This window comes from Alnus glutinosa, chromosome 4 (assembly GCF_958979055.1).
Source record: "Alnus glutinosa chromosome 4, dhAlnGlut1.1, whole genome shotgun sequence".
Taxonomy (NCBI): Eukaryota; Viridiplantae; Streptophyta; class Magnoliopsida; order Fagales; family Betulaceae; genus Alnus; species Alnus glutinosa.
In genome coordinates, this window is record NC_084889.1 from 3,066,976 (window position 1) to 3,089,162 (window position 22,187).

The window sequence follows — 22,187 nt, forward strand, 5'->3', positions numbered from 1 at the left end:
GGCCTACTCATATTCCGTTGTAGGATAGCGGATATGGTATATATGCGCCCACCAGATCGAATTCAGACTATATGTAGTTTGTATGACTCATTTTCTTTCTTAGTTCTTCTCCTTCTTTGTCTTATATGTAGTTTATATATATATATATATATATATATATATATATATATATATATATATATATTCATTTTTAATAAAAGATTTGGTACTCTTAATATTTTTCTCTGTCTATATATATATATATATATAAGCTGAAGCCCAATAAAATTTTGACACGTGGCGTACGTGAGCCATACTTTTTATTGACCGAACTGGTTTGAGGTTTATTCTCATCTCTGCACTCCTCAATAAACATGTGATCGAGTTCCAATAAAATTCAGTGCATTTATATATGTTTTATTCTCCTCTCTACCTTTCTCACTAATTATTAATTAGTGCTAAATTAGGCCGCAAAACTACAAGAGACGGAAACAGTAGTTTTTGTAGGTTTTATTGATATTTATTTTCACAGCCATTATTTACAAAAACGACTCATGAATAATACATGCATGCAGGGCAGCCACCACCGAAATCATAAATTATATATGAAAAATACGGGGAGGTACGTTCATTGTATCTCTAGGAGTTCGAAATCCTAGTTTGCAAAATTTAATATAGTATTTTCCCTCTTCTTCTTTTTTGTCTTTATTTTTTGTGGTTTTTTTTTTCCTTATTTTAAGTTTTAATTATTTTTTTTGATGAACTAAAATCTTTATAACCAAACACAGCAAACTACACTAAGTTTTAATTTTCTATTCATTTTAACACCAATTCTTAACGGATCGAGTGGCTTATTAGTAAACAGGGTGGTAGTAATTAATTACAGTGAGTCAAGTCACTTTTTAAAGTTTAATGGCATAAGTGTAAAAGTTGTAATAGTTTGGAGAGCTAAAGTGCTTTTTTTTTTCCAAACTAAATCAAGGCTTAACATGAAAAATATTCTGACAATAATTATATTTTCACATATTTGATAATTAAGGGTTATAATAGACATTTTACATCATGTGTAGGTCGCGTGATGTATTTTTCATTTACATTGACAAAAAATCATAACGAAATAGGCTAAGTGCAAGAGCTAGGTAGCTTGGGGGAATATTTTGTTACGTTTTTAATGTTGGCAAATTTAATATCAAAACACATTTAGTTGTAAGTTTTAGTCTAATGGTTAAGTAGGACAAGAAGTTTATCCAATTTATGATGATAGACTCAAATTGATCGAGTGGGCTGAATCCAGCTCAAATTGAAAGACCTATAAGATATGGTTAAACTTAATCAATTAAGAAATATAAGACTTGTATGATGTGATTAATTCTAATTAATCAAGGGAATGAGCGAATTAGAATTTCATTAATCGGAGTGAAAGTCATATTTGTCCATGGCCGTGGCTAGGTGAAGGCTTGGGGGGTCCATGGCCCCCCCAAGCCCCAAGCTTTTTCCCCAAAAAAAAAAATCTTAAAAAAAAAAAAATTAATAAAATTAAGTTTTACCTCTATTTTTTTTTTTTTTTTTTAAAATTTTGGCCTCCTCAAATTTTTTTTTTTCAATTTGGTCTCCCCAAAATCTAAAAGCTAATTTGTCAATTTCAAATTGAGCACATCTCGGTGTTTTAACCATAACTCTCGGGTCAAGTATCAAATTGAGGTAAAATTAGTGACATTGGAAAGATAACTAAAAATTCAACAAATACTTATGAATTTTCCTAATTCAGACGTTTACTATGCAAAAATCGTCCCTCAATATAAGCCTGAAAATCTAGGCGAAAGAACTAGGTTTTCTTGAAATCTATTTAATGAGACTTGTAGGCACGAATTTATTAAAGATTATACTCTAGAATTCAGTTTGCTAAGATAGGGATTTAGACATAGAGTGTTTTGGTTTAATTTGATTATTGTTTAACATTCAATTTTGAACAACTGAAACCTATCAGAGTTCCAGTAAATGAGATCAAATTAATAAAAGAGTTTTTCAGAGGTTTTGGTGGCTACTGCGGTAGAAGGCAAGTGGATCATTTGTCTTATGCAAGAAGTCAAGTGGGTCACTTGTCTTATGCAAGAGAGTATTGTCAACTTCAAAGGTTTTGTAAGTGTAAACTTTTTGTAACCTTTATTCTTCTGTAATGGATTGATTTCTGAGTTGATTACTCCGAAGTGGTTTTTTTTCTTTTGAGTTCAAAGAATTTTCAATTCGTTATCAAATATTTGTGCCAATTGCTTTCTTTTTTTTTATATTTTGGTGATTATTTATTTGTGGTTGATTCAATTTTTAATTCCGCATTATTTTGACATACACCCATGCAACCCCCCTCTAAGTATTGTTTAGAGACTAGCTATTATTTTTCGTATTCCATTTAACAGTTGAGTTAAAAAGCCTTTATTTTTCTACAGCAGATGTGGCACTGAAGGCTGAAGCCAGATGGATTCAACTATGAGACATGCTATTTCTTCATCTCTCGTTTATCTTTTTTTCAAATCAATTGGATATATATGTAAGACCCACGTGAACTATAATAAGCCCATACTCTGACCATTTCTTTTGCCTCATTTTTCTCAATACATCTAAACAAATGAAACCCACAATCCTTTCGAAGTACTCGATCGTTATAGTACTTTTCTTCTATTTTTTTCTGGCAATTTTTAGATGGAAGCCACTGTAAGCGCCTATCGCCATTAGGAATGTTTCTGTAATTCCTGCAACTTTTATATCGTACGATATTCGTATCTGGTTCTTTCATTGTAATCCAAGTCTGGGGTAACCTATAAATCTCAGGATACACTGGTCATAAAGCCTCCAAAGAAATCTCCATTGATCTTGAGGATGCTGGTTCTTCTTTTTGTTATGGTTTGTGGAGTCTACATTTAATTTGCTCAATCTGTTTAAAGCAAATAAGCACCCTGCACACAAAAGCCAAATCGCCAAACATAAAATTGATGGACAAACCGTGTCTGCATGCGGGCACTAATCAACAATTGGAAGTTCCCTACGTGCATTATATCCAACACCCCAAACGTTTAGCGCGCAGGTACCTAGAAACTCATTACCTTTGCTCGATCAATTGTGTCTTTTCAATTCGGTTGCAATGGGCAATGGGCAGATCATTTGAGAGGGCGCTCGGGCGTTACCCCATTCTGACAGGTATTGAGATAGTCCGAGCAGGTGGGTAAGATTCGGCTGCCTGCTCACATGAGCGGTCTACGTGCAATAAGCAATGACTCTCATTGCACACTATCAGAATCCGTCAAACATATTCGTCTAATACGTACATTTCCTTGCAGAGAGGAATGTGCATGCAATCCGGTCCAGTTCTTTAATTTGCCCTCTTGTCGATCAATGCAGAGATCTGGGATCTTGTCAATGGTCGTTTGAGACGTTATTAAACCGTCACATGATCAATGTAAGCTCGAATGGAGAATTTTTTTTCAGTTAGGGATAGGAGGATTAATATTTCTTCCATTGTGAGGACAATGAATAAATTAAGTTTATTATCTTGACTGGTTCAGCAGTGCTTCCAAGAATGAGTGCTCCGCTGCTGTTGGGTTCAAATGGGTGCTTAATCAGGTTAGTAGCATATTCTTTTTTTTAACTTAAAATATTTTTTCATGTCATTAGTAAACACGACTTTCGGAATTTAATTGTACATGTAACAAAGTTTTCCTCGAAACTGAATTGAAGAAAATTTTTTCAAACTCAGTTTATTAAACTGGCGTGATTTTCTAAAAATAAAAAGAATTATATAATTTTTTTTTTAAAAGAAAAAAAGGACTAAAAAGGCTATTACAAGAGTTTTTTCGTATAGCTTTAATATTAATGTTGTAATTTCTTAGTGTAGTTCTTTTCTAAGAATGCTTGCACTTGTTCTCTCCATTAATGTTAAGGGTATCACATATCCTTCAAAGAATATTATACTTTGTTCATTTATTATCTTAAGTTTTTTAGGATAAGTGATGATTTATTTGAACTATGTCTCTGTAATTCACCTCATATTTCAATTAATTAATTAAATGTTGAGCCTCACGTGAGGGGATTATTATAGTATTAATTAAAATGATTAAATAAATTATTTCCTATCAACTTAAAATTTTGAAATAAGTGGTGATTTCAAAACCGAAGTCCTGAGTTTGAACATAAACCCCACATTCAAATGTTAGAGTATTAATTAAACAATTATATTCATTATTTCCTACCTTTAACATGCATGCTATCATAACAAATGTCCTAATTTCGACTAGTCTCCATAATTCAACATATACAAAAGGCTATTGTTCACATTTTTCGTTTTGTTTTTCTTTGTTTTTAATTTACTTAAGAGAATAAGATCCTAATTACTTGGTCGAGTTTGATCGAGCATCAAAAAGAGATAGTGGAGTACTTCAAGAAGCGAAGCGTTTCTTCCATATATATTTCTCTTTAGAAAGAATTTGCTTTGACGGATGATCTATGTGCTTTCAAAATCCTTCGACAGAAATGCTAAGCTATTAAATGGAACCCACAAGTCTCATGTGCATTCCCTAGTGGATCTCTGCATGTGCATTTGAAGGATAAAGATCTCCTGCAATTTTGTTGTCCAAATTAGTAGTAATTTGGGCATCAAGTATAAGAGAGCTCCTAGGGAGACCACTTGTCTTAACAAGTTTCGGGCAACCCGTCCTTTTACTCAAATATGTGAATCCTATAGGGACCATCTCACATTTGTTGGATTCCAGATCCAAGTTTGAAATAGTAATCTCATAGTTTGAGGATTGCAGGCTCAGATACTAGCAAAATACAAACCAACAATTAATGCAAAATTACTGATACCTGAACTGAAACAAGTAGAGGAGATAACTGCCAAGGCTATAGAATACTTTAAGACCACCCACCACATAGTTCTCTGCTATGAGGATCTTGCCAACAACCACGCAGTTAGGCCTATACATTGACTAACATTATAATTGATTCTTTTTTTTTCTTTTCTTTTTTTATAAAGAGTTTTAGTAATTTCGCTGTCTAAATTACTAGCAATTCGAACAATAAATGTGAGAAAAAACTTCCATATGGGGTCTAAACATGTCTCGACAGCCCGCCCAATTGTTTGGACGGGTAAATCCTGTAAGAATTCTCTCACATTTACTGTCCGAATTGTTAATAATTACAGGCAGCATCCGAATCCCCTTTTCCCATTTCAATTCCTAATCTTCATACCTTTTCTTCGGCAGAAACTTAAGGAGGTCCAAGAACTGGGAAGACGTACAGTAAGCATTGAAAGGGACCGACATCATATGAGAGATTCCTCCATGCAGATCGACTATCAAACGTAGCCTTCCACAGCCCTTGATATCTTGTAGATAACAACTCGGCTATCAAATTTTGTCATGTTTTTGAGCATTAACAGTTTCGGCTGCAGCAAAGGCAGAACTCCATCTTGTGAGTCCCTCTTTTTTAACATCCAAGCAAATTCTGATAAATGGCATACTAATGGATTTGTTCTCGTCTTTGTTCTTTTTTTTAAACAAATTCTTATGCAAGTTAGGAATTCGATTGTGTTGAAAAAACAAATTTGACCTTGTTTTTTTCCTACTCATCCCACCAAAGCTTCCAGAGAAAAGATACCAGAATTGCAGAGCAACTGGAACCATATTTATGTCCAGTTGCAAGTGAAAATACCTTAGAAGTCTATATACTGTAAAAGTATTAACGGATTTGGCTTACCTCCAGTGACTAAATAACTGAAACTGAAGATCTCATCGCAAGATTGGAGAAGAACTCACTAACAATGGTAAACGCTAAGATTCGTCTTGCAGTCCAAACCGTCTATTTCAACCACGGGATATCTCTAGTTATTTAATTACTGGAGGCAGGCCAAATACCAAAATGAAATGTACCATTTTGTTATCACAGTGAAATGACCATCTGACTGTAACCTAACTTTAAGATACAACAATCTCTAAGGTAACCTATGTCGTCAGTTAGCTAGATCATCTAATCAACAGATAATAACGCTTGTGAGACCGATTTAGTAGCACACCCGGCACGTTTTTGAAAGCTACGGTAACAAATGGAAACGCCAGAATTAGAACACAAAACTTCCAGTCTTCCCTTTTCTTTTCTCCTTTCTTTCTCAATGGTGAGAACAACGCTAACTCTATAATTTGAGCAGCACAGATCAGCGAATGACTGACCCATTGACTGTTTCAATATCTGGTTTATCTGATTTTCGTATAACAAATTGGTCAACAATCTTAACAGTATGAAGTGGGTCCTGCTGAGCAATAGCTGCACTCCATTTGCTGGGGTGCTTTCTAAGGTGGCTCAATTGCTGAGGTTGTTTGGGCTCCCCATCCCAGTCAGGATCCAGCTTCCATTCCTTTGGCACCTGCATATGTCAATGAGTTAGTAATACAGGTTAGATAACTACCAAGTGTCCCAAGAATGTAAGAGTTTTCTTTGCATCACTGAGAGAGAGAGAGAGAGAGAGAGAGAGAGAGAAACCACTGCTGTTCAAAGCATACCAAGTACAATAGTATATTCTCCAAAAGATTGAACTGTTGAATATCCAATATACTTTGTTTTAGTACTCATCAAATATCAATTTCTCGAATTCCCTTCCCTAACAATCACAAATCTGCCCACTTTAGCAGAATTACATGGGACACATTTAGTAGTTTAATTTATTGGGAAAAAATTAAAATAAGAAAAAGAGGAAGAAGCAGGTTCTATTAGGTCCCTAATCAGGGCATACCAATGGAAAATGCCCCCACCATTACCACAAATTTATTAGTTTTAGACCTTGCTCCTACATAAACCACGGGCCGAACCTTATACAAACTTCATCAAGTAGAACAAGTAGAAAATAACATTGCAGTGCTGGTAAGCTGGGATATAAGGCTCTCCCAGTCCTTGTTTATTTCGGGAGAGATGAAAAAACTGAAATCAAAGTGAGCTATTAAGGAAAAAAAATTCATTGCGTTGAATGTAAGTGATTTCCTCACCTTATCAACAGCGAGGGTGAAAACTTCAAGATCACCATTAGAATTGATATGGAAACGAGTGAATGCCTTGTAATTAGCAATTCGTAGAGAAGAGAAGGCTTCATCAAAGTGAATGTGGAGCCAGTTAATGCAAATGTATAAGTAGCTTCCAAACACCAAGGAAACCACAGGAGTTGAAAAGACCCAAAAGTAAAGGAAGACCGAAGCATAATATATGACTGCACCCCCTCGAGAGAGCGACACCATTCCATTCTTGCATATGTTACTACGTGTGACGGCCATGACCTGATAATACTTCTCCATTATTATACTTAACTAAAGAAGGAAAGAAAAAGCATATTTCTGGAACACAAGATTCTCTCACCTCAGGAATATCAAATGCAGACATAAGATACTTGATACATGCTGGATAAAGGCCGTGGGTCCATTGTTCCATACGAGCTCGAAGGCCGGTTGGATCTGGAAAGTGCTCACTTTCCACTGTTCGGTACCATTGATATAAAGTGTGATAGCCTGGGAAAAAAAAATCACCATCATCCACATTTAAACCATTTTTTATTTAACAAACAGATAAGGATCCTACAAATACCACACCCACTGTGAGTTGAACCCAAACCTCCTTAAGAAAGAGAAAAAACACCACAAGAGTATAAGACCATCTGTCATATTAAACGACATTAGTTAATGTGTTTTTCAACATAAAATACTTTTTTTTGTTAATATCATTCTGACTATAATAAAATCCTTGGAAGTAATAAATATGCAATCAAGATTGAGACAGAAATGACTCACATGATCATATGACTCTAACAATGTCGTCAAAAGTATTATACATAATCTGGCTTATAGTAATAATGATAAGCCAATGAGCTCAAACTCAAATGGCACCTCCTCCCACCGGCAAAATGGAAGAGAGGGTAAAGTTGTGGATTCAATACCCAATAGATGTAGGTGTAATAACCAATAGACAAAAGAAATGATTAAAGTATATTAATATTGAGAACTTTCCTCATCTCCATAAAGGCAATATAAGCTGGAAATCCTTGAATCCTAAGCAAATATTCAAGAAAAGTGAAATATCAGAAAGAAAGAACGTACTCACCTGAAGTTGCTAGTAGTTTATGCCGGATACACGTCTCAACACCCAGTTCTAACAGCAACATAAGAATTAAAGCAGCAGCTAGGTGTGCAGAAACATGAAGAACTCCGATTATTGCTCGCTTCTTCCGTGACACTTTGGACGGTACAAATGTAATTGCCACAATTAGCAATAGCATAGCACCTGTAAGAGATATATAAGAGTGTTCCACCATGTATATAAAATTGCTCCATACTGTGCCAATGAAGCTCCTCAAGTGACCTGAAAAGCAATCCTCATGCAAGATGTGATCGAGCTTGCACTAGAGGGGAGAACAAAGTCACCTCTCAGCAACACATATTTACATTGTTAGGTAAGCAAATATAGTAACTGTTACTCGCTGTAAGGATGGAAAAGAGTAGGAAAGCAATGATAATTAATCCAAGTCAAACAGAAGAGGGGGGGAATATGTCCTGCTTGTCTAGGTGCAAAGATGCAGATGTCTGAAATTACGGAAAACACCAAAGATCTGAATATACAAAAAATAATGAAGAGAAACCCACCTGCGGGAACATAGAAAAGACCAATATAAAGTATATTATGCCACCAATAAAATCAAATTGCCAATTCTTCTTTCGAAACTTCAAAATATTTCCCAATGCAATCTGCACCAAATGAGAATTACATTACAGCACCAACAATTAAAATAAAATGATAAAATATGAACTTTGTATCATCGTGGAATGGTAGTCAAAATTTACCCGGCTTGAATCTTCATAAGAAGGATATGCAGCCTTGCACTCGTAGGAAACTCCATGAAATTTTTTAAATTTACTAAAGACATGGGTGGGATGTAAAAAAGCACCACCACAACCATTTACAATTAGGTTTTGCACATGGACAGGCCCATCTGATTTAACAAAGGAATGGCGCATATAGTGATGCAGGTCCCCAGCCATTCGAAGCTTGCACCTTCCTTTCAAATAATCAGATATGAGGTGCGAGACATTCTTCCCGGTAACATCATTCCAATACCAATCAAGAAGCCAACTTGGTTCGTGTGTTATAATGATCACAGAATCCTCGTCTCCAACCTTGATCATGCAAGGTAAGATGAGCATGTTGGGGTCAATATGGCAAAAAGGATCATTAGCAAAATATATGATATGTGGACGTGGACAAAAGTGTCATTTCTTTGAGACACAATGTCAAACATAGGAATTTATAACACTAAACAAATAAATACTCATGTATGTTTGACTATCTCTTTGCATTAATAAGAACCATCAGTACTACAACCATTTGTACAATGGTCATGTATTTTCAACAAACTTGCACAACATTCCATTAACTTTTTCAAGCAAATAAGGCAAACATTTTCATTAGAGTCCAAGCAATATTTGGAAAAGGGTTGACAGGAGTGTCATGTCCAGAAAGCTAGAATTTTCAATAGGAAAATATCTTGCATGTCACAGCACAGAAGCAAAAGCCTAGTAGTCTACAAAGAGAGGAATATAGCAGTCTAGTCCATTTACCATACAAGTGATCGAAATTGAATAGCAAAGAAATCGAATGCTTTATTTGCCTAAGTCTCTTATAATATAAGCATCACAAGCCCCCTGCCGTCCACCAAAGGAAATGCAGCAAGATAAAATGTGAAGCAGGCTATGAAATAAGCAAAATATTTCAATTGAGATTCTGCCTCTCTTTTTTCTTTTGCTCGAAAAACTACGTCAGTGAAACCAAACAAAAGACTAACAAGCAAACCAGCAAAGGGAATCCCCCCCCCCCCCCCCCAAAATCAGCATCAGAAATGTAAGGGAGGTTATGCATTAATTTCTTTAGTATCATCATCACATTAGTTGATTGTGAAAACTTAAATTTTAGCAATCTCAACAAAATGAGAAAAATGATTTGGTCGTGCAACATAACCTAGGCCCCGTTTAATAACCCCCTCCCCTTATTTTCACCTCCCAAAAAACATCAACTTCGAAACATTCTTAACCTTTTTTACTTTTTATTTCACATCAACAATTTTTTATTATTATTTAAATAAAAAAAACCCACAACAATACAAAATTTTTCCACTTTTCCATATAAATTCTTTCTACTTTATATCACATCAATCACTTTTTACTTTCACTCAACAAAAAAATTACCCCCATAAGGGGAGGGGGGTTATTAAACGGGGCCCTAGTGCGTGCACCAATTGAGAGGAAGGCCAAAATTGTAGCTCAAGCCTATAAAACAGGACAGCATATGATTTTCTAAAAAAAGGTAGTAAAAAACAAGACATAAGCCCCAAGAGGAAAGTCTAATTTAGCTATGTTACTCCACATCTTCAGATATATAAGTTGGTGTATTCAAATTGACATTGAACAAAGACAGTTACCAACTCTAACTTCAAAAGTGTAATGGTAAACAGTCTTTCCCAAGCAGCCATCTCAAGAAATTTAATACTATTGAGGGCAAAAGATAGGTAATCTCAAGGCATGTTACGAGAATAGAAGTGTTCACTAATGCAAAATGGCATTATATCATATGAACAAGTTTTTGATAGTGTAAGAATATTTCCCCCTCTTCAGAGTTTTTTATGTGTTTGTTGAACATGTGACAGCAGGGATGTCTTGACACAAGTTTCATATGCAACTCATATGGCACTGCTTATCTAACATTAGACTAGACACAATAAATCGTGTTCACATCTAAAATGTTGAGCATAAGCATCAGAATCATCCCCATCAAGTCTGAGATAATAGCAAGGGAGTGACCATAGATACAACTCTCAGTAAGCAATCCATATGGTGAGATTGCTGGTGCAGCACCATCTCATCCACTCAGGTAATCTTTTCAGCCAAAAAGAAAAAGAAGAAATACCTTATGCTTTACTAGTTCCGAGAAGAATTTGAATTGGTATTCGTCAATATCACCATGGAGTGCTAGATCAAGACCAAATATCCACCATCTTTTAGGGAGTTGCAAAGCAAAATAACTCTTCTTTTGAGGCATCAACCACCCTCCCAACCAGCTCTTATGACATATATACCTCATAAAGGTATGTAGACCATCAAACCAATCTGCATTGCAATAAAAGACTAATGTTACACCAAACGTACATTTTACACTAACAAAATCCAAGGCTTTTCAATGAGCAGAATCACGTTCTGAAAATAAACGACTGATAACAGTTCTGATTATCAGATAAATACAACAATAAATATCTAAATGACAGTAACAGAATCTCTTTTGTGAGGAACAAAACTAAATCATAAGAGGCTCAGACCAAGAACTAAGACCAACCATGATTTCCAGGAATAAGAAAACACTGAGGCCCCTCGTATTGCTTCAGTTCAGGCACTTCACAAGGTATCTCAGGCTTGTTCACAGCTACCTGCTCTGGCTTATACCACGGAGGAGGCTGGAGAGCATACTCAAAAGGACGGAAGAAGCGTTTTTCATATGTGAAAGCTGACGGATTAGGGTACCTACAATAGATCTTGAATTATCAATTTGGATTTAAATGTTTTTATAAATAGTTACACATACTCATGCATCCATATGGATTGACCCATGACTAGATTCTGCATCCCTTACTTATAGGGCAAGGAGACCATTGGCAAAATTGAACTCAAATTTAGATACTTAACAAGTAAACATATGCAAAAATAGATATGCTCAAGTGTGTATGTGCATAGTAAAGCATTTTTCTGTACCTTAACCATAAACAATTTCTTTTTGAGTTTCTTTTTTCTTTTTTTGGTTGGGGAGGGGGGGGGATCAAACACTAGGATCTAATACAAATTAGAGCGCTCTTAAGAAGCAATCCCATGAAAAAATGAAAAATAAAAATCCAAATCTACGATAGGGTGATCTTAAAGTGAGCACTGAGGCGGTCTTAACTCGTGGGAAGATGCTCACCAAAGTGTACAGACCTTAAATAAATCTAGCACACAGATTAGAAGTTAATCAATACCCAACAAATTGTTCAATACAGGGTAGGAAAACACAGTGGCCACAAAAGGTTGCACAGTGTAGCAATGGGTGGTGCCCATGACAATAGTAGTATTGTGGTGTCTTCGAATATGTTTAGCAGTTGGTGATAGTGAAGATGGTTAAATTTTACAGCTGAAGCTTGTGACCACCTGTAAAATTGACTTCAATGGTTCAACGGGTCTACTTGATTTTAATATAAAATTTTCAATTTCAGGTCATTTCAGCTCCCAACATTTAAGGCATCTAATTCTGGGGAAAAAAGGATTCTAAATTTCAACCATCAAGAATCCACTGGAATTCTCAATCTCATCTCAAGATGTTCGACATCAGATTTTGTGCACTAATGATGACTGGGAGATTTATATTATCCTTATTTTATTTTATTTTTTATAAGTAATTGAATTTCATTAAAACACAACGGGGCGCAACCCAAGTACACGGAAAGTATACAAAAAAGACACCTATCAAAAAAATAAATTATCCATTATTCATTAATTAGTTTTACACATCATCAAGACCATTAGTGTTGATGATCTACCTCAAAAAGGTTCCAACATTATTGACTGTATAAAATAGTGTGAACTTATAAGTTGGGAGTAAGTTTAAGTTTATCTGTATATAATAATTGATGCAATTATGCAATATCATACATCATGAGTAAGAGTTATAGACTCACGCTAGATCCCCTCCAATAAGTAGCAAGTTGCCACGAGGTAGGGTAAGCACAGAATCACCTCTAGTGAGACGAATGGAAGGCTGAGCAAGTAGCCGTGCAACAGCATATGATGAGTTCCCACCATCACCAGTATCAGCCATGAAGTCAAACCATAGATCATCCTCTCCACTAAATTGATCGTATAAAAGATCAGCTTGTTCTGCTCCATCTTGAACCCTGCTCATTGCTGCCTAATGGTGGAAGAAAGGGGGATATAACAGATGTTATTACATCAGAACAAATATTCAGATGGAATTATTATCTGAAAAGGACCTCATTTGCATAACCACAAAGTTCACTGAAGATATCAAGTTATTGATTACCGAGACTCATTAATTATCTCATATGAAGGAGTTGATTTGAAAGATATTAGCATATGGTGAACGGAAAAAGTACTTTACAGATGGACTTCCCTCTAAGCAACTAATTGAAACCAGAATGTAACTAAGTTCAAAGAGCAACATTCTATTCTGCAACTCAAAATCCAGCAAAAGCACTTGCATTTTTCTTAGAAAAGAAACTTGCCAAATATGAAAGGCTTCTAACATGATATATCAATTTATTTCCCTATCTTGTGAAATATAAATTAGGAAAGTTTCGAAATCATAACAATTTCAAAAAATAAAAATAATAATGCTGATGGATCCTTCATTTAAGAACATTGTACTCTGAAACAAATAGGAATTTGCAAAGTTCCAGACAATATTCTCTGACTAAGACAGAGTAATTAAGGTATCAATTTATATATATATATATAATATGTCAATGTGACAAATTTCAAATAGGGAATTATACCTGCATCATACGCATGTCAAAGCGACCAAGAAAGACAGTTACTGATACCAGTAGGTCAAAAACAGTCTTGAATAAATCAGCAGACGTTCTGCAGCATACAGTCACCAGCACAGTTAAATTGACCAAATGAAAACCAAATTCAGTGCCCTCAAAACAGTAAAACAAAAGGGTAAAAAATAGTGAATACATACCCCGAATACCAAGGAACCATATCCAAAAATTCAGGCTTCATTTGCTTCTTCTTCAGCTTCTCACATTCTTTTACTGACACAGGATGAGCAAGAGCCCACCTGTTAATTATCCGATATTAATGAATGGAATGGAGGGGAAGAGAAAGAGAAATATGTAAAAGTTTGCATATAGTGATAAATATCATCTGAAATGATCATAAAACAGGAAAGAGTATAATCTAACATGATGAAACCATCTTTAGATGTTAAATCTCTTATTTGATAAATATAAAGTTTCTCTCTTTTACTTCGTTCTCTCCTCTACAGGGCTTTTCTCGATCGGTTTTCGTTCATGTCATCCTCTCAGAACCTAGCCACAAGACTTTAAAAGCTGAGGTTCTAACTGGATACTTAAGCATGCAAAAGACTCGTAACACAAGAACAGCAACTTTCACATAGCAGTCACTTCCATAGTCCCTCTCAGTTGAAACAACAAAAGGCCAATGTCAATTCTTACATAAAACTCACCTAAATACACCCTTAACTTGGTGATTTAAGGGGAAAAGAAAAGGTAAACACACACACACAAAAAAAAAAGAAGAAGGAGGAAAGAAAGAAAGAAAGAAGAAGAAGCAAAAGAAAGTGCTCACTCAGTTCAGTCAGTCATTCCTGTAATCCTGTTAGCCAGAGTTAAATTGCAGAAATGGAAGCTTATATTAATCAAAAACCTAAACTTTAAACAAAGAGACTGCATCCAGACAATACAAATTTAAATTCTACTGATGTCAACAGATAAACTCACAACAGTATTTTGAGATAAGAAAATCAAATGCAAATATGCTACTCACCCAGTTGACCTTTCCACTACGTAATTGGCAATGTAAAGGCCTATAAATGTCGCCCATAATGAGTATATGGGAGAGATTTTATCAGATGAACCCGCAGCACATGAGCCATTGCAAGCTAACTGAAATGACAAAAAAAAATTACAAATAAAGAAAGGGACCAAAAAAACAAAGGTTTATAGAAATTATAGTGGATTCCAGCTGTACCTCACCATAGATAACCCACTTGGACAAAAGCGGATAGTCACTCGCAGACCCAACCGGAGCAAACCAAGATGAGCAAACCTGGTCTTTCAACTCATTCATACGGAGAAACTTTGCAAGCCAAGTGTTTCTCTCTTCTTTCTTAAAAAAGGAAAACCAGAAAGAGTTTTTTCGCACAAACGGTCTCTCTTTCAAAATAGCACGGTTGCCACAGTGACTATAAAATACACAGCAAGCTATACTAAGAACCTGCACCAGCAATACGGACATCAACATGATATTCAGATTTATATGTAATAGCAAAAGAATGCACTATGGAATGAAGATTTTTTGTATTTTTTGTTTAAAAAAAAAAAAAAATGCATCTTCAAAACTTACAGCACAATTTTGAAGAATGGTCAAGATCTCCGGTCTTTTTCCAGCCACACGTGAAACAAGGCCAATGTACCAAAGGCCATAAAAGATAATGTGGAATACAAGAAGAAATAAAATAGATGACACATATATTGTTAAAAACAAAGACAGGTTCATCCTCATATCCACTCCCATTGACTGCAAACTAGGAAGATGATACACAGCTGCTACTAAAATCCAGACTATGTACCTGCAGAAGTAAATTTCAAAAATAACTGATACGCACTGGCTTTTTATAGTTCATTTACTAATAAAGTAACAGAAATACATGGATACCAAACGCGAGCGCGAGCATGCGTGTATGAGTATGAGAAGCAAAAAACTTAATACCATAGAGTAGGAGTATAAGTAAACACTTACCACCGACTGAAATTTGAATAGCTTGGTTTAATAGTCTTCCCAATAAATGGTGATGAAAAGAAATAAAAGAAACCAAATAAACAGCCATACATAGACCACCATTTAATATTGTTGTCCAACTTCTCCACGAGAGTATGGATGTTGTCAGATGAGATGAAAAACAGGCAACCCACAACAACAGCAATTATGGCATGCCGGGAATGCTCGTGTGGGTATGGATATGCTGGAGTTAGAATTGTTCTAACCCTCTCTATTCTGAGGGTGTCCAGTAAACCAACAGATTGCTTATCAGAGCCCATTAAGCAGACTTGTTCTTGTTCTGATTACTCCACTTGGTCCAAAGCTGTGCAGATTGGATTTCAATAATTTTCACAACAACAAAAAAAACCGAGAGGGCCAAAACCACCATAGAAACAAGCTCCAGAATCCTGAGTACAAACTTATATTATAAGAAATTTTAACATTAAAGGATTACAATAATTGTCAGGACTACAAGATTGATCGAGAGTAAACAAATCATGGGATAAGAAACAAGTTCAGCAATCAATACAAGAAGTCACGTGAAAAGGAAGACAACATATCATAACAATATAGTCAGACTTGTGCCCTCCATTCCCCCAACATTTCCCCAGCATTGTGAGCTTATTTTCTGAAACATTTTTTCTACACTTGCTTGCCTCCTCGAATTTGAGAACCAAAAAAAAACACTCGGATTATCCTTCTTCTCTTTCCCTTTTCTCATTCTTTCTAAACCCAAAATGAATTTCCATCAACTAATACCACCAACTTCAATTCAAAAAACAACTCTTGAGTAAAAATTGACTATTAATCGGAACGCATAAACCGCTACTTGTATGATAGGAAGCTCAACTAATTAAAATGAACAACAAAATAGTAAACGCACCGTCAATAGCAGTTCAAACTAAAATTACAAAGAACTCAAATGATACAAGCATACATACAAACACACTTGATACATACACATGATCAAATATCTGATCGCATATTCAACCTTTCAACGGTCGGCAAGCAAGCAGAACATCTAAACTAGCATTTTTCTTCAAACCAGTGACAAATCAAAACCCTAAGTCGCCGACTAGAGCCCCTAGGGCTCGCTTCACCGAACAACGAAACGACGCATTTCAAACCATGGCGTAACTGCCGCCAAAACAGAACTTCATTCGTAGCAACGTTTACAACTTAGCCAAAAAAAGAAGAAAAAGAAAAGCTTAATTGGACAATTAAAAAGAAAGCGTACCTGAAGAGAAAGCGAGCAGAGGAAGAGAAAGTGTGCATGTGCAAGCAATATATGAATGTAAATGTGAAAGAAAGAAAGAGAAGATATTCTCAGAGCGAATTGGCATCTGAGAATGTCTGCGAGGAACATAACGATGGCATATTCGTTTTTTCTCCCTTAATTAAACAGAAAGAGAAAATTTTAGACGAGTTCACTGCCAATACGGAACCGTGGAAGTTGCTTGAATTTTACGATCTCCCCCTTGCGTGTTAAACCCACGTACTTTACCGGTTTTTGACCGTTGGATTCGGACTTTCTGGTGTTGAATTCGGCCTGTTCTGTACTTGTGTGAGGCCGCCCCGGCCCTATATTGAACCCAAACTTCTTCTACTGGGCATGGCTTTTACTTTGAGCCTAATTGTCAAAAGATCCGAATCTCTAATAATTTGTTGTTCTTCGAATGGTTAACAATACAAACAGTAAATATGAAATAATCTTTACATGGTTTACTTACCCCAACAAGTGAATTAGGACTATTCGAGACCTATCGAGACAAGTAGACTCTATAAAAATTCAATAATCACCTAAGGGTGCGTTTGGAATTGCGATTTCGTAGACAATAAGTGCGATTTTAAACCAAATCGCAAAACATAGATCGTTTAGGAACTGCGTTTTTAAAAATTGCGAAAACGCAGAAAATCTGTTTTTTCAAATCGCAGATAAGATGGTGCTTTTTTGAAAATGCAGAATTTTAAAAGGTAAATTCGCGATTTTAAAGGTTAAACTGTGATTTTGCCAAACGCTTAACTGCGTTTTTAAAAATCACTTTTTTCAAATCGCACATTTTAAAATCGTTATTTTAAATCGCACTTTTTGAAATCGCAAACCCAAACGGACCCTAAGTAAAGATAAAATCTTACAGTCTTCAGTTTGAGACAAATGATGATGTGTGAAGCCTTACATGTGGGATTGAATTCATAAAATTTTGCTGATGTGTCACTGCATACGTGGCAATTTGATGATGTGGCTTAATGAACGTCATTATATTGGAAAAAAAAAAACACACAGAATGACCCATTTGAAATCTGCAAAAAAATTTAAGTAGTCAAATTCAATTTTTAAAAAACTCAGGGAATTGATTGCAAATGACACATTTTACTTGTGAATTTTAGATTTACCCTCAAATTTATAAAGAAAAATTGCTGAATCACTTCCAAAATTTTAAGTCTTTACCAAATCACTTATTGACTCACTATTTTCATATTTCTTTGAGTTTGTCTCCATTCAATCGATAATTAAAATTTCATCCAATGTTGTGTAGAGTCCATCATTTTCTTTTACTATCTTTGTATAAAATTACAATTTTAATTCTACCATTTTTCAAGAGAAATAAAAACACAAATAATAATAATAATAATAAGGGTTAAATACATATTTGGTACATATGGTTTAAAAACTTTATTTTTTGGTACCTCGGTTTCTCAAAATCCAGATACTATCTGTGATGCGAATTGAAACTGAGGTACCAAAAAATAAAAATTTTAAACCACAGGTATCAAATATGTGTTTAACCCTAATAATAATCAGAGAAGATGGTCACCAATGCCTTACTATTCGAGAATGGACGGGCAAGCCACTCGACTATTGAGGGGTGGAGGTGGATCCTACCGGCGAGCCCCCTTACACAAATATGTGTGCGTGTGTGTGTATGGTGGATTTGTAATTTTATATAGGGAAAATATATGATAATTTATGGGTAAAAGCGCGATTTAAAATTACTTCTTCACTTTTTAAAAAATGCGTTACCCAAAACCCCATTTTCAATTTTTTTAAAAAAATAAAATAAAATAAAACTTTAAGTTTTTAAATAATGTATACAAAAAATTAAAATTTGAAGATAATGTAGTGAAAATGCTGACATGACACTAATGAAAGTTGTGAAAATGGACGAAAAATCATAGAGGGTTGATTTCCAATCCGTGAAAAACTTAAGCAGTAAAAATTAATTTTTAAAAAGTGAGAAAGTGATTTCAAATTATGCTTTGACCCAGAAATTTATAAATTTTTCCTTTTATATAAACTTTCTAAAAATTACGGAATTTGTACGGAATTAGACGAAACTGCAATTTGATAGAGGACCAAAATTGGAAACAGTGGTTTGATAAAGGACAAAAATGAACAACTCATGGAGTGATTTGATAAACACCTAAAAACTGAGGAAATGATTCAGTAATTTTTTTAGTTTATAAATTGAATTATATGGATGTGTCAAGTTTGGTGGTAATCCAAAAGCATGGCGGATTGGCAGTTGATTGCCGATGACTGACCATTTTTGTTACGCAAAGATGCCGAAACAGACGATGGATTTTGTTTTGTTTTTTTTTTTTTTTTTTTTTTTTCAAGTCACAGAGGATGGGAATTTTTTATTTTTTATTTTAACAAAATAGAGGATGGGATATTGAAAACGTTAATAGAACCCCCCCCCAAAAAAAAAAAAAAAAATTTGTCATGCTCTAGGGCCAGGCATTAAAAGAAGTCGACAGAAATTAATTACAAACTAGTTTAATAAAGTGACATGTGTTCTTAGCATGTGAGAAGTGCATGTTTTTAATAGTATATGCTTCTCACATGCTTAAAAACACATGCATTCTATTAGACTGGTTTATAACTAATTTGTATCTAAAAGAAATACATTTAGACCGTGGCTTTTTAATTAGAGGCCCATGGAGAAGCCTGCAAGATTATTTTCTCATTTTTATTCATAAAATGTGATGTTACTTTTAAAATTATTATTAAATTTGAAATTAACTATCATTAAATTTTGATCAAATAATAATTTTAAAAACCACATCATTTTTAGGATAAAAATGAATAAGAGTATTGCATATAGCATTACTTGGCAGTTATAGGCCATGGACATGCTGAAATTGCATTTGATAAATGTTACACACACTCCCGACTCCATACTCTTAAGTGCATACTCCTTAATGTGGCAATAAAAATTATCATTGAATCCAAAATTTAATAGTAATACATCTAAAATTCGATGATAATTTTCAGGAAGTGTGTAATGTTTCTCATTGTGCTTTACTACAATAGCTAAGCCTCAATTGGATGTTTAAAAATATGTATATAATATATGTTCTTAAGAGTGCATTTGGTCTCATAATTTCACGTGCTCAATGCGCATTTTTAAAATAAAATTGTAGAAAGTATCAAACTCTTGATTTTATTTTTAAAATTATACTTTTATTATCTACGTTTTGAATTTATTTTTATTTTTTTCTAAATAAAAAACCATAGAAATTAAACCTTACAAAAGTAACAAAACCCACAAGTGATAAGGGAAGGGCTTTTGGGGAAAAATTGGTACGAACATATGAAAGATTTTTTATTTATTTTATAAAAAGAGGATATTTCATTAATCAATAATCTTCCGCTTACTCCGCAAGTACAATAGGCTGGATGATAGGAGGATAATTCTCCGCCTAGACTTTATCTAACAATTGTGAAATGACAAATTTTGCCGAACAATGTGTACCTTATTAACATTCCTTTTTACATGTTAAAAACTAACAAAATCTAAGCTAGATAGAATAGACTTTGTATCCATAATCAACTGTCCATAGCTACTCCCATTAGGGCCCTGCTTTTGCAATTCTTGAACACACGAAAGAGATGAAATAATGTTTGAAGTCATGATAATTCACGACCATTTATAATTGATGATACCATAAACAAGCCTTCGGCTCCATTAATGAAAGGGCCACCCACAAAAAGGTCTACTTCATAGAGAGGCCCATATATGATAATAAAACTAAAAGAAGTATGGCCTTTACAACCTAACACCCCTCTCTATTCAATCATAAAAGGGCACAATCATTCTATTAAGTATATGAATATTTTCTTATTATTCGTTCTTTTTCGATTCAATAATATTTTACTAACTTAAGCGGAGGCTCCTTCACCAACCCCCAATTAGTGCCATTTTGATGGTTTTCTTCTTATCTTGCAGGTGACCCAACGCCTTGTCCATCCGTCCGAAAATCTGTTTCTACATTAACACTCATCAACTTTTTCTTGGCTGAATAATATTTAACGATCTTTACAAGTTGATGATAATGAGTTTCATGTTGCTCAAGATATCTTCTTCTTCTTCTTCTTCTTCTTTTTTTTTTTTTAAAAAAAAGGACAATAATTTCCTTGGGCGGCTTTCTGTCTTGGGTAGTATGTATGTGGCTATGGCCTATGCCACATGTTCATGGAGTCACTCAGCCTCACGGGAGGAATACAAATTACTAACGGCGTTGACGGCATTGCCATGTTCCATATCATCGATCTACAACTACAAGACTACAATCACGAGAATTTACTGTTACTCCATTGGAGGACTAAGACCAAAAACAATTACTCTGATTAGTCCGTTCTTCGATCACGTACCTCAAGAACTCGATGCAAACTGGAGTTCAAAAAATCTAAAGAGATTGTGTTCTTGGCTGAATTTGATTGGTTTTATGCAAATATTCTCATTTCATTCACAGCATACATAAAAAAAAACATATACATCCGTTGTTGTGCAATGAACCCTCTATTGAATGTCTGTGTACGTTCTTTGAATTTCTTGTGTCGGTGGCTGCAAATGAACCGTCTGATAGAAGGACATGGCCATATGCCACCCTTGCAAGTTGCATCAAAGCGAGAACGTCTTTTTCTATCATGCCATGGCCCAAATAAATGCTATGACATTTCTATCTTCTCTCTCTCTCTATATATATATATATTTTATTTTATTTTTAACCGTAAAAACACTAACAAACAACTTTTAATATAAAACACTTACAAAAATTCAAAGCTACTCTCACTTCTATATCATATCAAAACACTTTTTCAATCAAAACACAAAAAATAAATAATAACACATCCTAAAAAAGGTTATCAAACGCGCCTTAAGCCATTTATTTTATGTGAGCTTACTATATTTTACACACAAAAAAAAAAAAAAAAACACCTCCTATTTGTATTTTACTTTTTTTTTTAAAAAAAAAAAATGCAAAATCAGTCAATATAGTTGGCATAATTTATAAATGAGTAATGATTCACTACCACCTAAATATACAACTTTTCATCACCTTGTCTATGTGGCAAGGTGGTCTCCCACCTTAATTTATTTTTAAAAAATAAAAAAACTCAAAAAATAGTGGGAGACCATCTTGCCACATAGGCAAGGTGGTGAAAAGTTGTATATTTGGGTGGCATTGAATCATTATTCTTTACAAATTCCTCAATGTGATATAAAAATTAATTCAAATGTCATTGGTAAGCAAGAATAACAACTTAATCTCTAAAGTCAATTTTTGTCTACTAACATCACA

General features: G+C 34.6%; 1 protein-coding gene and 1 pseudogene across 1 annotated transcript; one reads left to right on the plus strand and one right to left on the minus strand.

Moving 5' to 3' along the window:
• Positions 1-2,811: 2,811 nt before the first annotated feature.
• Positions 2,812-4,955, plus strand: LOC133865658 (uncharacterized; annotated as a pseudogene).
• Positions 4,956-5,630: 675 nt separating this feature from the next.
• On the minus strand, positions 5,631-17,047 carry LOC133866001 (uncharacterized). The gene is made up of 16 exons (XM_062302548.1): positions 16,837-17,047; positions 15,579-16,006; positions 15,183-15,408; positions 14,808-15,053; positions 14,604-14,722; positions 13,777-13,875; positions 13,586-13,673; positions 12,752-12,981; positions 11,383-11,567; positions 10,960-11,159; positions 8,844-9,176; positions 8,646-8,747; positions 8,107-8,404; positions 7,369-7,517; positions 7,005-7,289; positions 5,631-6,388 (listed from the first exon to the last, which is right to left on the minus strand). Exons 2-16 carry the CDS (start codon positions 15,875-15,877, stop codon positions 6,179-6,181), a joined length of 3,069 nt encoding a protein of 1,022 aa, XP_062158532.1. The 5' UTR covers positions 15,878-16,006; positions 16,837-17,047; the 3' UTR covers positions 5,631-6,178.
• Between the last annotated feature and the right edge of the window lie 5,140 nt (positions 17,048-22,187).

Bases quoted from the DNA above. Each gene is read 5' to 3' on its own strand.
- LOC133866001 (XM_062302548.1), bottom strand. From the start codon at position 15,877: ATGGGCTCTGATAAGCAATCTGTTGGTTTACTGGACACCCTCAGAATA. The intron at 12,982-13,585 runs GTATAATTCCCT...TTCCACCATTAG, and splicing joins TTGACATGCGTATGATGCAG to GCAGCAATGAGCAGGGTTCA. The intron at 11,568-12,751 runs GTGAGTCTATAA...GATCTATTGTAG, and splicing joins CTTATTGGAGGGGATCTAGC to GTACCCTAATCCGTCAGCTT.